At 41.9% G+C, this 17,578-nt stretch overlaps 1 protein-coding gene across 6 annotated transcripts in view; it reads left to right on the top strand.

Annotated features, from left to right (window-relative positions):
- Window positions 1-17,578, top strand: part of CALCR (calcitonin receptor) — a 360,448-nt gene that overhangs the window by 265,444 nt on the left and 77,426 nt on the right. For all 6 annotated transcript variants that reach the window (XR_008310066.1, XM_053263181.1, XM_053263180.1 and 3 more), the window contains one exon: window positions 9,198-9,289. Coding sequence is in view for 5 of the 6 variants with exons in the window: in XM_053263181.1 (XP_053119156.1) it covers window positions 9,198-9,289 (92 nt within the window). In the remaining variant the exon portion in view is untranslated. The remainder of the gene's footprint in view (window positions 1-9,197; window positions 9,290-17,578) is intronic.

A 17,578-nucleotide genomic window follows, 5' to 3' on the forward strand; every position in this document is an offset into this window, starting at 1 on the left:
TTCCTGAGCCTTAGGGACATTGCCCAAAGCCTAGCTCTAACAAGATTCATTCATTCATTCATTCATTCATTCATTCATTCATTCATCTTATTTTAAAAATTTGTATACCGCCCACTACCGAAGTCTCTAGGCAGTTTACAGCATATGGCGCCATATAGAGAGCCAGCGTGGTATAGTGGTTAGGACCGGGGAGACCCAATTTCAAATCCCCATTCAGCCATGATATTTGCTGGGTGACTCTGGGCCAGTCACTTCTCTCTCAGCCCAACCTACTTCACAGGGTTATTGTGAAAGAGAAACTTAAGTATGTAGTACACCACTCTGGGCTCCTTGGAGAAAGAGTGGGATACTACCTTGGCGTAGTTGTTGGGCGTGGTTGTGTGGCGTGGTTGTGGGGCTAATAATAATAATTATTATTATTATTCCATGTGACATCTGAACCAGCCCTTCCTTCCTTCCTTCCTTCCTTCCTTCCTTCCTTCCTTCCTTCCTTCCTTCCTTCCTTCTTCTCTGTCTCTTTCATTTTTATTTTCCCTTATTTTATTAAAATTCTGGAGTGAGATTATGCTTGTGGATGTTGGGGTCGGCAGGCTGTGTCAGCTACTTGTATGCAGTAGTAGGTTTTTTTTTTAAGGCTTAGAATAAATCCTGCCCCCCTAGTGATGTCCTCCATCAGAGTGTTGGGCCTCTTCCACCATGCAGAGGCACTCATTGGTAGAAGCTGACTGCCCTCCAGTGAAATACTGCTGGGGGAGTGGCGGAATTACCAAATCTGCTCATAAAATACACAACTTTGCTCAAGTTAACCTTGCATTCATCCAAACATTTATCACTGTGTCATGCACAAGCTGCAGTCTTATCTGCAGTCTTGATTTGATAACATTAAAGCCACATCAAGTACTTCTAAGTAAATACCACCGAATGACCTCATTTGTCATGGATACCTGCTTAAGATGGACATTTATTTGGATGCATGTTGATGAGAAAATGATTCCATGCTAGTAAAGTATTGTGTATGTATGTATTTATTTATTCATTCATTGATGGATTGCATTTATATCCACTTACTTACTGCTCTTCTGCCAAGACGTTCAAGGTGGTTTACAGTTTGGTTGAAAGAAACCAAAGAATTACCAAGGACAAAACAAGAAAGCAGAAAAGTGATTCAAGCCATTGGTGGTCTCTTCGGGAGCTGATGGCATGAGCTTCCTGTCCTGAACTCCTTCTCTTTTGTCCCCTAATCCAAGACACAGGCCTCTAACTAGCCTTTAGAAAGATAGGGCACAGCTGAGCTTGCTTGGGTTTTTGGTGGTCTCTTCCAGAGCTGCTGGCATGAACTCCCTGGCTTGGGCTTCTCTTCTGCCATCCTGCAAGGCACATGAGTCTCTAAGAACCCCTGGGTAGTGACTGTCCTACCTAGCTACTGAAGTCATCCACATAGTCAGAAACTGTGTTCTACCTGGGTTTGGGAGCTGTATGTGCTCCCAGTTTCCAGTTGTGTGGAAACAAGGTAAGAGGAAAACCTGGGTAGAAGTGATTGTGTAGAAGTAAGTTAGGACGAAAACCTGGGTAACGTTTCCTCCTACCTTGGTTCCACACAATCACTTCTACCCAAGTTTTCCTCCTACCTTGTTTCCTCACAACCAAAAATTAGGCGCACACACAGCTCCCAAACCTGAGTAAAACATAGTTGATTGTGTGAATGAGCTCTTAATCCCTCACTAAGATAAAAAGAATGACCTGAGTTAAAATATGGACCTCTGATTAAGTAGCTGGCCTTCTTTGGGTGCTTGCTCATGTCACTTGATGGTAGGGCAGTTTACACGATCAGAATGGGTAAGAAACCAAGCTCAGGAGCTGCCCACACTCCCATGTTCTGAAAATCTGTGAGTTAAAAACAAGGTCGGAACTGGGGAACTTGACCGTTTGCTAAGCCCTGGAAGGGGAAGGTGTTTTTTATTCCTACCTCATTCTGATGCTGGGGACCGAATCTACATACAAATATAGCAATAGCAAGCAATAGCAATAGCACTTACATTTATATACCGCTTTATAGCCGGAGCTCTCTAAGCGGTTTACAATGATTTAGCATATTGCCCCCAGCATTCTGGGTACTCATTTTACCGACCTCGGAAGGATGGAAGGCTGAGTCAACCTTGAGACCCTGGTCAGGATCGAACTTGTAACCTTCTGGTTACAGGGCGGCAGTTTTTTTACCACTGCGCCACCAGGGGCTCAAATATGACAAATATTTATACACCGCTTTTCAACAAAAGTTCTGAAAGCAGTTTACATAGATAAAAATAAATAAATAAAATGATAGGGCATGCTCGTCCTACCCAGCTGAGCCTTAGCACACGAGCAAGATCCCCACCTTGACCTTGTTTTGCACTCACAGACAATCAGAAAATGGGATCATGCGCAGCTCTTGAACTTGGTTAGGACTTGTCTCCTACCCAAGTTCTGATCATGTGAACTGCCCTGGTGTCGTCCTCCTCTCAAAAGTCTGCAATAGAGGAAGGGAGGAGTGCCTGATGGAAGACTTCGGCTCTGGTGTCTTTAAATCCTGCTGAAGGCTTTCTGTGGATAATCTCCTTGCGTGGTTGATGCAGTGTGGCATATGCAGTGAATCAGTCTTGTAACTACAGGCATGTGTTGTCTGGACAGACTCACTTTCTGCTCACTTTCTGGGGAGCCAGCGTTGTGTAGTGGTTAGAGTGCTGGACTAGGACCAGGGAGACCCGAGTTCAAATCCCCATTCAGCCATGATACTAGCTGGGTGACTCTGGGCCAGTCACTTCTCTCCCAGCCTAACCTACTCACAGGGTTGTTGTGAAAGAGAAACTCAAGTTTGTAGTACACCGCTCTGGGCTCCTTGGAGGAAGAGTGGGATATAAAATGTAAATAATAAAATAATAATAATAATGCATGATGTTAAGCAGATGAGGAAGTTAGTGTGTTACTGTAGTCTGCAAAAATATTGTGGAAGGCAACGGCAGGCAACATTTTAAATAGCAGCAAAATGCTACAAGTCTATGTCATCGTAGATGTGCAAACTGTAGATGTGCAAACTGTGGTTTGAACAGCTGCAGCCATAATAGTTGTTTGATTATAAAATTTCAACCCTACCTTTCACTACGAAATGACCTCAGGGTGGCTTTATAGTGGCAGAACACAATAAAATGTAATAATACAATTGCTAACCAGCTAAAACAGCAGGTAAAGAGATAAATATCTAAACAAACAGCAGATAAAGTAACAAAGCATTGCACAACTATGGCCCTACTGCAGATGTTGGATTACAACTCCCATCATCCTTAACTGTTGCCCTCTGTGGTTGGGGATGATGGGAGTTGTAGTCCAACAATAGCCGGAGGGCCAAAATTGTGCAGCCCTGAAGCAGCACATAAAAGGCCAGAATGATATCTCATATACCATTAGAAGCCCAAGACAACAGAACAGAGCTGGTGCCAGGCAAAGATGTCTGGGGAGAGAAGTCCATAGTTTGGGTGCGATCCCAGAGAAGGCCCTCTCATGAATACTCACTTGCCTGACTTCAGAAGGTGGGGATGTACAGAGAACAGTCACTGAAGAGAATTTTAACTGACAGGCAGATTCATGTGGCAGAAGACAGGCTTTTAGATACCCCTTCCACTGGCTTTTTATGGTTTTAAAAGCCATAAGCAACCTGTACATGGGAAATAGGATAAACCAGCAGCCTACACTGTCCTACTTGTCAGCCAAATCACTACTGACCTGTCCTCCTCTTCCATCCCTGATCCATACTCAGGATCCAACAGAAGAGCTGTTCATACGTGCACTTATATAGGTGTCTGTATGTGTGTGTGCATTTTCATGACTAAACATGCATTGAATTTATTTATTTATTGGCAGTCTTTTTTGTTTAACTGAAGAATTTTTTTCAAGTTTACAAAACAAGCAATAAGCAGAGCTGCTTTACATTGCAGATTATTGATGATGTCAGAAAGTTCAAGATTAGCCAAAAATGGCAATTAAAATATCCCTCTTCCATATTGCAGAATAAATATTGGGTTAAGATGCAAGGGTCTCCTACATGTTGTCGTTGTTGAGTCCACATTTTTAATAAATGGGAAACATTTTTCCAAAGGTTTATCCACAAAAGATGTTTAAAATCCATATGTGGACTGGATCCCTTGCAAACGTAGAATACAGATTTCATGGTACTGCTGTACACACATTCATTGTGAGATGAATAATTGATACAGATTTGCCCGTTGTATACAGATTGTATGCATGTTGAATATACCTTGTCAATAGGGCTGTTGTAGAAGCACTGTTGGCCCTGCCAATGTGAAAAACACATCCACATTTAGACACTGGCCCAGTTCAGAAAATACTTTTTGACCTCCATGTTTAAAAGTGGGAGAGCAAGTTTGACTTTTCATATCCTTCTGGCATGTTCCTTTATTAAGTGAGGGAATGGTTCATCCAAATTGCTACTCTACACAAAACCCCAATACTATCCCCTCTTTAACCGCATGGCCTAGAAAGGTATAATCTGAACCAGCCCATTATGGGTTTACGTCCAGTTATGGTTGCTGCAGGCTCCTCTGGTGGTGACTGATGACAAGGTTTCATCATGACTGGCTGCCCCAGGGCATTGGAATGCACCCCCTGTAAAAATAAGAGCTTCACCATCTCTGATTGCTTTTTAAAAGACCCTTAAGACATACCTGTTTTCTCAGGCTATTAATTAAAACTAATTTTTAAACCGTTTAATTGTTTTACTCTGTGAAATTGTTTTAATTGTTTTATTCTGTGAATTGTTTTGATTATGGGAAAGTGTTTTAATTGCTTGTTTTATTTTTATATTGTAACTTAGATTATGTACACCAGTGCCTAGAGAGAGATATCAGGCAGGATATAAATATGACAGAGAGATAAAATTGCTTAGCTGGTGGACACAAATTGGTCCTGGGTCAATAAGTGTTCATGCAATTCCCATGGGAAGTCATTGATATATAGGAATTATTATTCTTGTTGTTTACACAGTCAGGCAGGTGTTATTGACTGGTTTGTTTTATCCAGACATCGAGTCCTTCCCAAGGACCTGGGATGGCTTAATTTTATTGTCAATGTTGTTGCTGTTGTTATAGATATCGTCGCAGAATATAGGCTGTTCCCAGTAAAGTTGCTTTTTGTAATTGACTGATGGTGATTTCTGTGGCTTATTATTATTATTCTATGCCACCCTTCCAAAAATGGCTCAGGGCAGTTTACACAGAGAAATAATAAATAAATAAGATGGATCCCTGTTCACAAAGGACTCACAGTCTAAAAAGAAACATAAGATAGACACCAGCAACAGTCACTGGAGGTACTGAGCCAGGGATGGATAGGGCCAGTTACTCTCCCCCTGCTAAATAAAGAGAATCACCACGTTAAAAGGTGCCTCTTTGCCAAGTTAGCAACCTATTCCAACAAAAATTAAGCTGTTTGTGGCCATAGCCCAGTGACAGAGATCCTGCTTTATATGCAGAAATTTCTGGGTCCAGTTATTGGTATCTCTAGGTGGGCTGGGAAGGGACCAGCTACCACCAGTCAATGTAGTGTAAACAATACTGAGCTAGATAAACCAATGAACTGACGCAGTGGCTGACATGATACCGTGGGCAGCAGGGGCGTAACGAGGCTGGAGTGGGCCCAGAGACAAAATTTTAAAATGGACCCCTCGCTGATACACACACACTCACTTCACATGTGACTTGCCTCTGGGGGGCCCCTCGAGGCGTGGGAGCCCCCAGGTAGCCGCCTCCCCTTGCCTAATGGTAGTTACGCCCCTGGTGGGCAGTTCTGCACTGCCTGCACTGCTGCAGGCATCTAAAACAATGCTGGCACTGCTGAGCAAGAACACTATTGTGCTAATACGTGAAATTGTGAAATTGCACTTCTGCGACTAAACAGCAATTGGAAATACAGGGCTGTAGTGCCATGCAAGCCTGATTGTGCAATTTTACATATTAGCACAAGAGTCAAGACATTGTTACGCAAACACTCTTGCACAATAGTGCTGGTGTTGTTTTAGATGCCCTCTGCACCGTCCATAGTATACTATGCATCATGTCAACCAGTATCAGGCAGCTTGAGATTGATATAAGCATGTCTAAGACCCATTGATTTCACTGCGAGAGTTCTTAACTCTCTCAGCTTGATAAACTCTGGCATATGCCTCGGATTTTTTAATAAAGAACTCAGGGCCACCCAATAAAACTGCTTGGTAGTAGACGAAAATATTCACACAGTGCATAATTAATTTATAGAATTCACTGCCACAAGATTCTGTGATACCCATGGGCTTAGATGGCTTTCTGAGGGAATTGGACAAATATGTGGAGGATTTCTGGCTGTGATACTTAAATGGAACTTCCAGGACTAGAGGTACTAGGCTATGCCTCATCAGGAGAGGGGGGGGGGGGAGAGCAAAAGACAGGCAGTTGCCTTTGTGCTGTGCTGTGCTGTGCTGTGCTGTAGGCTTCCCAAAAGCATCTGATTGGCTACTGAAACAGATAGACCCTCAGTCTGATCCAGCAGGGTTTTTCTTATGTTCTTAATATTAGTTTTAACCCATTTCTGTGCTTTGGATGTACAGACCACCATTCATCAGAGGTCATCCTATTTTTGCACCTGGAATTTAGATCTAGCAATGGCCTACTGGATACAAGAGAGCCTTTCATATTCCCACAGAGCCTGTGACCTCTGTCCCAATAATAAATTATGTTCCCAGAGGTAGTAAACTGAAACGATATACAGATTTCATTTTTCCAGATGCTGGTCTTTGGAAGGAGGCATGATACCCATTGAGCATGCCGTTCATGGGAAGCATTCCGAACATTATTTGTCCTCAATGTAGAGGAAAATAAAGCTGAAATCATGTGCAGCAGACCATACGTGTTGTTTGCAGAGATTCCAGGCATCTGCAAGCAATTGCCACTCATCTGGGGATGGGGGAGATCAAATGCGGATCCAGCAAGAAATTACCGGGGGTGAGGAGGCACACAGGTTCTTTTCCCATAAAAGTTTTTTTCCTCCATATATAAAAATAGTGAGGCTTGGATTTTCTTTCTTTTGCAAATGCACTATGCTGTATGTGAACATAGGAAGCCACCATATTATACTGGGTCAGACCATTGGTCTATCTAATTCAATATTGTCTTCACAGACTGGCAGTGGCTTCTCCAAGACTGCAGGCAGGAATCTCTCTCAGCTTTATCTTGGAGAAGCCAGAGAGGGAACTTGAAACCTTCTGCTCTTCCCAGAGTGGCTCCTTCCCCTGAGGGGAATATATTACAGTGCTCACACTTCTAGTCTCCCATTCATATGCAACAAGGGTGGACCCTGCTTAGCTAAGGGGACAAGTCCTGCGTGCTACAAGACCAGCTCTCCTCTGGTACATGGTGGTTCCCTGTGTGGAACCACCATGGGGCCTTTCCCCCAACAAATGCCCAAGCCCCCAAGCCCTCTACCTTTTTATTCCTTTTCTTTTTTTCTCCCATCCACAACATGAAGAGGAAGTAGCAAGCATGAATTGTCCCCTTTGCTAAGCAGAGTCTGCTCTGGTTTACATTTGAATGGGAGACTACGTGGGAGTACTATAAGATGTTCCTCTTATGGGGATGAGGCTGCTCTGGGAAGAGCATCCGCATGCTTTCATGCAGAAGGTCCAAAGTTCCCTCCTTAGCATCTCCAAGATAGGGCTGAGGGAGACTCCTGCCTGCAGCCTTGGAGAAGCTGCTGCCAGTATGTGTAGACAATACTGAGCTAGATGGACCAATGGTCTGACTCAGTACATGGCAGTTTCCTATGTTCCTAAGAACCTGGCCTTGCTCTGAAGAGGAGAATGAGGAGTCACTCTGAGGAGGAGGCACTTGCACTGTGTGCCTTTGCTGCTGCTGCCTCATGTCTAGTTGGATCACTGTTTCCCCTTCTTTCCTTCTATGTTGCTGGAACCCCAAATTTGAGAAACTGATTATGTGCACATTATTTTGGCTACTTATAACTCTACTTTAGGAACTCAGGTTAAAGTTCCCAAAGCATCAATCTAAACTGGAGGAAGCAGCGCTGTGGCATAGGCAGTGGCACTGCCCCTAACCCATGCATGCACATTCATTATCATGACTCTAGGGAGCCGTCACCAATACAGCTGTAGGCACAAGGGCTCTCTACAGATGTTCTAAGGAATACACATGGAATAGGATGATGCTCGACACCGTGGAGCTGCTCTTGCCAACATGCATTCATTTGATATTTATTGAATGTCTAAAAAGAACATAAATAATGGTTGTGTAGCTGAACTCTGAGGCCTGCTCTTCACATGCAGCAGAATGAGAAAAGAATACATTATTAGAATCCAGAGGCAGTAGAATTGATTGTGCCAATACAAAATGCAGATAGGGTTGGCATTTTTTGAATATTATTTTATGTAAAGCATTTGAGGAGACATGATAGAGGTCTATAAAATCATGCATGTAGTGGAGAAAGTGGATAGAGATAAATTCTTCTCCCTTTCACATAACACTAGAACCAGGGGTCCTCCCATGAAATAGATTGCCAGGAAATTTAGGGCCAGCAAACAGAGGTACTTTTTCACACAATGCATAATCCACTTGTGGAATTCTCTGCCACAAGATGTTGTGACAGCCAACAACCTGGATGGCTTTAAGAGGGGTTTGGATAACTTCATGGAGGAGAGGTCTATCAACAGCTACTAGTCTGAGGGCTATAGGCCACCTCCAGCCTCAAAGGCAGGATGTCTCTGAGTACCAGTTGTAGGGGAGTAAGCAGAAGAGAGGGCATGCCTTCAACTCCTGCTTGTGGCTTCCAGTGGCATCTGGTGGGCCACTGTGTGAAACAGGATGCTGGACTAGATGGACCTTGGGCCTGATCCAGCAGGGCTGTTCTTATATTCTAAAAATGACAACAAAGCCTGAATGTCTCAACCTCCATCAAAAGGCCTCCAACCATTTCAGTGGGGGCTGGATGAGGATCATAGTTCAGATGTGGATCCACATCTACATGTATCTCGTCCTTGGTAAGGGAGACAAGGGTGAGCATTAATATCTAACATATATCTGACTCAAAATAACTTTTAAATACAAAATAGAAATATTTATATTTGGTGTCCTTCATTTAGTTTTCTTTTTCTTTTTTCATTTCAGATGATATTCATACTTTATTATATGGTTATAGTAGGACATGCTTTGTCTATAACATCCCTATTGATTTCCTTGGGGATTTTCTTCTATTTCAAGTAAGTATTTTCTTCAACCTGCTCCTTTGTTGTCTTTAGTGCCTTGATTGAAATATTCACAGTCATGGGCACCATTTCTCCTCCTTGTTGGTCCATGCAATGCAACAATATGTGTGTTAACCAAGAGTTATCTAAAAATAATTCTATTCATACCACTTGATCCACCTCACTGCAGCTGCAGCAACCATGCACAGAGCCTTCCTTTAGTCTTCAAAGAACTCTTTCCACCCTCTCTCCACATAGATAGCACACAGTCAGCATGACAGGCTTGTTAAAGGGAATAGGAGATCTGCATGGACTTCTCATATCTCTGTCTTGCCTTCCCTCTCACCATTATACCCGATACAAGTTAGTGGTGTAGCTTACTCAGAATGCGAAACAGTTATAGCGGGGGAAAGTAAGCAGTGAGGTCCTCGATGGATCTGTATTGAGGCTATTTTTATTTATTGAGTGGGTTCTCTCTTTTTAAAAAAAGATTTTTATTTAATAAGAAAATAAGAAGAAATAACATGATTGCATTATCATCTCTTGAACTTCCAGCAGTTACATATGGGATATTACATATGATAAACCAAAATTCCACCTCCACCCTTTGCCAGCCTTCCACTTCCACCCTTTGCTAGCCTTCATCCTCACAACAGATATTGCTGAAAGATATAAAATATAAGTAATACACTAGTCAGCCCTCAGTATTAAGAAAAACCAAATCTTGGGTGTGGATGTTGACTTTGTGCTATATTATAATTTATAAAAGATTCCCAAGTTAACATAAATGTTTCATCTGAGTTATTCCACAAGTAAGCAGTGACTCTGGCCATCAAAGCATATTCCCATAACTTTAGTAGCCAGTCACCCACGGTCAGGGTTGCCTGTGACCGCCAATTGGCCGCATAAAGAATCCTGGCGGCAGTAATCATATATAAGGACAACTCCATATGTTTAGTAGGTATACAGGGTTTAGTCATCTATATATTCATTTCTCTTAGATGTACCAATCGCTAATCCCATGTGTGGCAGCTCTTGCGAGAGTTCGTGAGCAGAAGCACCTGATTGGGCAGTGGGGATTCCATATGCAGATAGGGAGGAGGAGCCTGTGAGAGCAGAAGCACCATGGTGATTGGGCAGTGGGGATTCCATATGCAGATAAGGAGGAGGAGCCTGTGATGGTTAAGGTCAGTTGGAATGCAACTGTTACTGGTCAGAAGATGTTCTTAATTGTAGAGGGGTTGTGAGGGAGGAAAGAGCCCCTTCAGGAGGAGGAGGCTGCCACTGTGTGAATTAGATGAGGAAACAAGATGAACAAGATCTGTTAACTCAGGAAGGGAGAGAGAGAGAGAGAAGAAGGGAGGAGAAGAAAGACAGAAGGGAAGAGCGAGTGGAGGAGAAAGAGGGAAAAAGAAGGGAGGGGAAGAGAAAAAGAATGAAGGGCGAAAGATGGGCCTGAGCCTGTCAGTGGCCTGAGGGGAACGAGTGGCCATTGCAGTGCCTGTTGGCAGCAAGGAAGGGCCCAGTCAAGCACTGCTGCTTTTTGGGGCTACCAAGGCCATTAGCGGAGGGGAGGAGGCATGCAAGGGATGGGCCGAGGCCTGTCATTAGCCTGAGTGGATCGAGCGGCCATGGTGGCAGTGAGGAAGGACCCAGTAAACCGCTGCTCCTGCTCCTGTGGGAAGGAGCAGGGCTTGGGTGAGGGTGGGGAGGTCTCTGGGGATAGGGGGCTGCAGCTTGGACGATAGGTGCCAACAACGCTGCAGCCAAGGACAAGAGGGCTGAGGGGGATGGAAGCAACCAGATTGAGGAGGAAGAGCAGCAGGAGTGTGGCTCAGGTGAGGGTGGAGAGATCTCTGTGAAGGGGACTGTGGCAAGGGGTGAGGGGAGCACTCAAGTACTAGCACGCAGAAGTTCTGTACAAGTTAAGCTAGTATTTAATAAAAAGAGCTCAGGTGAATAAGGAAAATTTATATTTAAAATTTGTTGCATCTTAAGATGATTTTTCCCCAAAACTGTTGTGCTTTGCCACAAGTCTACCACATGTGATAGAATGTTCCCACATGATTCTTGCATTTCCAACAATTTCCCGGGTAAGTGCTGTCCATCTTTCTGATGATCACAGGAGTAATATACTAACAAAAATACATTTTGTACCATTTTTCTCATTGATGCTCCCATTGTTGAATATCAATTGTCCTATTTAAGTTTTGCATCCACTTGATCATGCAATCTTTAATCTGTTCTGTTTATAAGTTGTAATTCAACAGCAGTTGGTATATCAATCCCAATAAATAATCAACATTTTTGGTTATTAATACTTCAAATTCCATTAAGTCTCTGAGCTTACCACCTTGTTTTTGTATTTCTTTCTGCACTATCGAACTAATTTGTAAATATTGAAACCATGAAGGTTCCTCGGACCATTCCAAAGTGAGAGTTTGAATAGATTTAGGTTTTGCTTTTCCAGTGGTTAAATTTTGCATGCTATATGCCTTCTCTCTCCAAAGATCAAACTTATTAGATTTTTCTTCTTCATGAAAAAAAAAATGTTTCAAATGGATACTAAAGGTGATAGATCTGGGTTGATCCTTTTCTTATACTTACCCCAGACATTTAGCAAACTGTTTCTGATTGTGTGGAGTTTTATTTCCTGGTCATTTCTTATGTTAGTCCATAAAAACTTGTGTAATCCATCTGACAGATCTGGTCCCTCCATGTCCATAATTGGACCGTGTGGTTCTCTGATCCTGTCCGAGATGTATGTCAAACAGCTGGCATGGTAGTATAGTTTCAAGTTAGAGACAGCCAATCCTCCCCATTCTTTTGCATATTGCATAATCCTAAACTTGATTCTTGGCTTCTTGTAAGCCCATAAAGGAATTTATATGCCTCTACCATATATCCAACATCTTATCTTCAATCTTAACCAGAAACATTTGAAATAAAAAATTCATTCTTGGTAAAATATTCTTTTTAAACTGGTGCTATCTTTCTCAACCAAGAAAGATTTCATTTCCCCCCATCTATTTAAATCTGCTGAAATAAGATTCCACACTGTTAGGTAATTGTTCTTGAACAGGTCTCTATTGTTCCCTGTTAAATTAATCCCCAAATATTTAATAGCATTTGTTGTCGTCTGAAATCCAGTATTATCTTACAAATACAATAATTCCAGATCTGACAGGTTCCATGTGATGATCTGTGTTTTGCTTTTGTTAATCTTGTATCCCGAGATCCTACTGTACTGGTTTATATGCTCCATTATAGCATCTAGGGAGTCCTTTGGCTGAATAATTGTGAGAACCACATTATCAGCATACAATTTTATTTTATACTCTTGGTTCACCATCTTAATTCTGTGAAGTCTTTGTTCCTGCCGAATCGTCTTTGCCAGAGGTTCAAGAGCTAAAATAAACAACAGTGGAGAAAGAAGACATCCTTGTCTGCTACCCTTGTTGATGGCAATTTTTTTGGATGGGATCCCATTCACTATTATCTTTGCCGAATGCTCCTGATAGATACTTTGAATCCATGAAAGGAAATTTTATCCACAGTTCAGTCTTTCCAAAACCTTAAACAGAAAGGACCAGTCCAGATTATCAAAAGCTTTCTCTGCATCCAGGAAGATCATCGCTGCTTTACTCTTCCTCTTAGAAATATTGTCTATTGCATTCAGTGAAAATCTCAAGTTGTCTTTCATATATCTCTTCGGTATAAATCCTGTGTGATCCTGATGTATTATGTCAGTCAGAAAGCCCTTCATCCTTCCTGCCAGAATTGCCGTAAAGAGTTCGTAATCGACATTCAACAAAGAGATTGGTCGTTATGATCCAGGTCGAGTTGCATCTTTACCTTCCTTGTAGATAAGAGAAATGAATGCTTCTTGCCAAGAGGAGGGTAATGCATGGCAGTATAGTATTTCATTCATTACCTGAGTCAGTGGGCTGACTAATATTTCCTGAAAGTATTTGTATAAACCGAAGAGAATCCATTTGGGCCAGGGGTATTATTCTTTAAACACCATATTGTCGCTCTTGTTTCCTCCTCGGGAATCGGTTTGTTCAGAAGTTCTTTCTGTTTATCCATAAACTCTAATATCTGTAGATTTTCTAAGTATTGTGCAACTTCCTCCGGATCCATCATTTCCTTTCTGTATAATTTAGTGTAATAATCTGTAAACTGGTCAATCATTTTATCCGTATTTGAAACAAACTCTTCCCCGTTCCATATGGAGGTGATAACTCTCTTCTCGTGTTCTTTTCTCAGTTGGTACGCCAGTAGTTTATCAGGTTTATTACCCTTCTCAAAATGTTTTTGTTTTGCATAAATCATGTTTGTGTATGTTTCTTTTGCTTCTATGAGATCCGTTAGTTTACGAAGCTCCTTTATAGTCTGCCATATGTCTTTCAAAGGATTCATCTTGTGAGTCATTTCTAAGAGGTTCAGCTCATTTAGTAGGGACTCCTTCTGCTTTTGCAGATCCTTCTTCCTTCTCAAGGCCTCCGAGATAAGCAGTACTCTCATGAAAGCTTTACTAGAGTCCCATACGGAGAATAATGAGACTTTTAATGTCATATTACTCTGGAAGAAACTCTTTAATTCATCTTGGCACTTCAACTTAACTTCTTCTTGCAATAACAAAAGATTGCAATAACAGAAGATCAGTCTCCACCTTCTTGGCCCAATATATTCTCTGTTAAGTCTAATTACTAGCAGGTTATGATCAGCATACGTAAATGGGGCCACTTCCACATCAATCAGTGTCGGTAATGCAGATTTTGAGATCATACACATATCTATTCTAGAGTAAATTTGATGGGGTTGGGAAAATAAAGTATAGCCCTTTTCCAAAGGATGCTTGTATCACCACGTGTCTTCCAAAGATAGAAGCGTCATGTGATCCAACGCATTTCTTGGCAATTTGCCAGAGTTCTTCTTGTGTTGTCTTGATTCGTCCAGGGCTAGCAAAAAAAATTGCATTCCAGTATCCCATCACAAATACTTCTCCTTCAGCTGTCTCCAGCAATGACTGAAAAAAACTGCTCATAGAATTGGGTCTTGTTATCGTTTGGAGCATAAATTGAGGCTATTGTAATTGTAAGTAGTTGCTGAGTTTGGAACCTCAGTATACTATATCTGCCAGCTGTGTCCTGTATTTGTTCTTCCATAGTCCACAACAAGTCCTTGACATAAATCACCACTCCATTTTTTTAAATCCCCAGAGGCCATATAACTTTGACCGAGAGATTTACAGTCCAACAAGTTAACATTACTCGACTTAGTATGAGTTTCTTGAAGGCAAATGATATCTGCTTTTTCTTTTTTCAATTTCAGAAAGAATTTTCTTCTTTTGAATTGATTGTTCAGTCCATTGACATTTACATTGAATATCTTTATTTCATCCATGCTTAAATCAAATCAAATCATTCATGATTCTAAATTCTTAAAATCATGTGGGTTTTTTTTTTGTTTTGTTTTTTTTTGTCCTTCCCCCCTCTAAAAGGCTGAGGCTTGATCCCATTTTGCATCTTCTGGATGGTCCCCATCCAAGGTTTTATCTGGCACAATTGAGGTGTCTGTTACACTTAAAGATTCCAGAAAGTGTTTTGCATCTTGAGACGTCTATATCTATGCCTTCCTATGGTCCATAAAAACTACCAGACAGAAAGGTATTTCCCACCTGTATTTGATTCCTCTCTCCTGAAGGGCGCTTTAACTCCCGGCGCTTCCTTAAAGTATCAACAGGAACATCTGGATCTCAATGTGCTTGCTCCCTTGTTCCAAAGGGGATACTCTTTGTACACAGAGAATTGTTTCCTTGGTCCTTTTGTTTGTAAATTTTATCATGATATCTCTTGGGAGATTCTTATCTCGGGCATACCTGGAATTCACTCTATAAATTTATCGGATAGCAAGTGAGTCTTCTGGATCAAGTCCCAAAAATTGTAAAAGAAGAGATTCAATCTCCTTTTCCAGATTCTCCTTTCCCACCTCTTCTCCCACACCATGAATCTTCAAATTACAGGCACATGATTGGAATTCTAAAATCTCCACCCGTTGCTGCAGGCATTTATAATCGGATTCTCATGTTCTCTTCACAGTTTTCAGTTCCTTCTGAGATTCTGTCATCTTATGAATAAGTTGGTCATTCTCAGCTAGTTTCCTTTCAACCACGTCAAATCTGGATTTCACTTCTGTTTGAAAGGAATCCCATTTCAATTCAATTCACTCTATTGATTTCTGAATTTGTTCTGTTGCATTATGTAATTCTGTAGAGAAAGTTTTTCGCAGTTTGGAAAGGTAGATCATCTCCTGAGAAGGTGATGGGTTTTCTTATTGGTTCAATCCTGCAGCTTCGGAATCTCTTTCTGTATCAGCTTTATCGCCTGCTCGATCCTGGTCTTGTGGTAGCAAGCAATTCGCTCCATCGATTTCTGAATTTGTTCTGTTGTGCTGTGTAATTACGTAGCGAAAATTTCTTGCAGTTTGGAAAGGGAGATTGGCTCCTGAGAAGATGATGAGTTTTCTTGTTGGCTCGGTCCTGCAGCTTCGGAATCTCCTTCTGTATCAGCTTTATCGCCTGATCGAGCTGGTCTTGTGGTAGCAAGCATGACTTGTCCCATTAGCTAAGCAGGGTCTGCCCTGGTTGCATTTGAATGAGACCACATATAAGCACTGTAAGATATTCCCCTCAGAGATGGAGCAGCTCTGGGAAGAGCAGAAGGTTTCAAGTTGCCTTCCTGGCTTCTCCAAGATAGGGCTGAGCGAGATTGCTGCCTGCAATCTTGGAGAAGCTGCTACCAGTCTGTGAAGACAATACTGAGCTAGATAGACCAATGGTCTGACTCAGTATATGGCAGCTTCCTATGTTCCTTTTTCTTACCCATTTTTCTGGATTGTGAAAGAGGAATGCTCTTGCTCAAGTACTTTCTCATTAAAAATATCAATGGCAAAAGCTATTTTTTCTTGGGAACTCACAGGATTTAAAAGAGCTCCATGTTTTAGCTAAATGCAAGAATTTCTATTACACTGTTCCAAGTTATTAAAAAAAAAACAATAAAAAATTATACAGAAATTTCACTATAATTTCCCTAATATAATACACCTTGTTTCCCCCTCCAAGCAATCAGGAGACAAAGGGGACAGGAAGGGAAGATGGGCACTATGATTTGCTCTCTGAAAATGAAGTAATAAAGATGTATGTTCACAAGCACATGCAGTCGCGGTGGCAACATAAACAGTGCAACCCCATTATATCGCTAGGACAGTAACATGTGGTAGGGCGGCAATACCCAGTGTTGGGTTTAAAAGGCAGCCCCATCCAAGAATTCTTGAATGTCTCAGGTCTATTTTTTGTACAGTTATGTTGGGGAAATGGGGCCCAGCCCCTTCCCCTTGGGTTAACGCATGCCGTCCCTAGGCTTACTCATGAGAAGGGTTGGGCAGCAGGATCAGCATTGCCTTCAGTGAAAGAAGTGATACTACATGTGGCAAATACACTACCGCTCACTGCCACTTGCCCTCCTGGCACAGCCCCAAGCACGCTCCTCCCTCCTTTACCAAGCTGCCGCTGAACCGGGTGAGTGGCGGCAAGTGGCAGCGCCAGCAACCATGCCAGCCAGATAAGGAGATTATTGCCTCTCTTGCCTCCCCTGCCTGCCCCTTGCATTTGAAAGAGTCCGCCACCCCTGTATTTCTAAAGGGGAATCCTCACCAGATTCCCCTTTACAAGTATATTGGCTGCCCAAACAGCCAAACTCGCCAGACTAGACCAGTCAGTCGAAGCTATGCGTTTCAGTTTGAAGTGATTCGAATTCGAACCAAACCACATTTTTTGTTTCTGTGCACATCCCTAACTGAAGGCTGGTTGAAACATGCAATAACACTTTCATTATCTGTATCAGTGAGTCTAATGTTCTAATAATACAACAATTTGTGATTGGTTCTAGTACAATTTTGGCTCTGGACTGTGGAAATTTGAAAAATATGCTCTTGTCTTGATTACTTTGGCCACAATTAAACAGGAAATAAGTATCTCTTTGTGGAATACAAAGAGGAATCAAAACCATGCAAAATATGTCTCCACATTTCCCTGCCATCCAAGGAAATTCCAGATCTAGGTTCCTTGCTTAGTTGATTACTCATTCCTACAGTATTATATAATTTCCATCTTAATGTTCCAAAGAACATCTCCATATAGAACAGTAATTGTGTTGTTCATAAGTTGTATTCATGCAAAAGAAAATTATTTACTATCAGGGTACCTTTCTGCCTATACAGTACAAATTGAGTGTATAGGGC

Source organism: Hemicordylus capensis, chromosome 6 (assembly GCF_027244095.1).
Source record: "Hemicordylus capensis ecotype Gifberg chromosome 6, rHemCap1.1.pri, whole genome shotgun sequence".
NCBI classification, from domain to species: Eukaryota; Metazoa; Chordata; class Lepidosauria; order Squamata; family Cordylidae; genus Hemicordylus; species Hemicordylus capensis.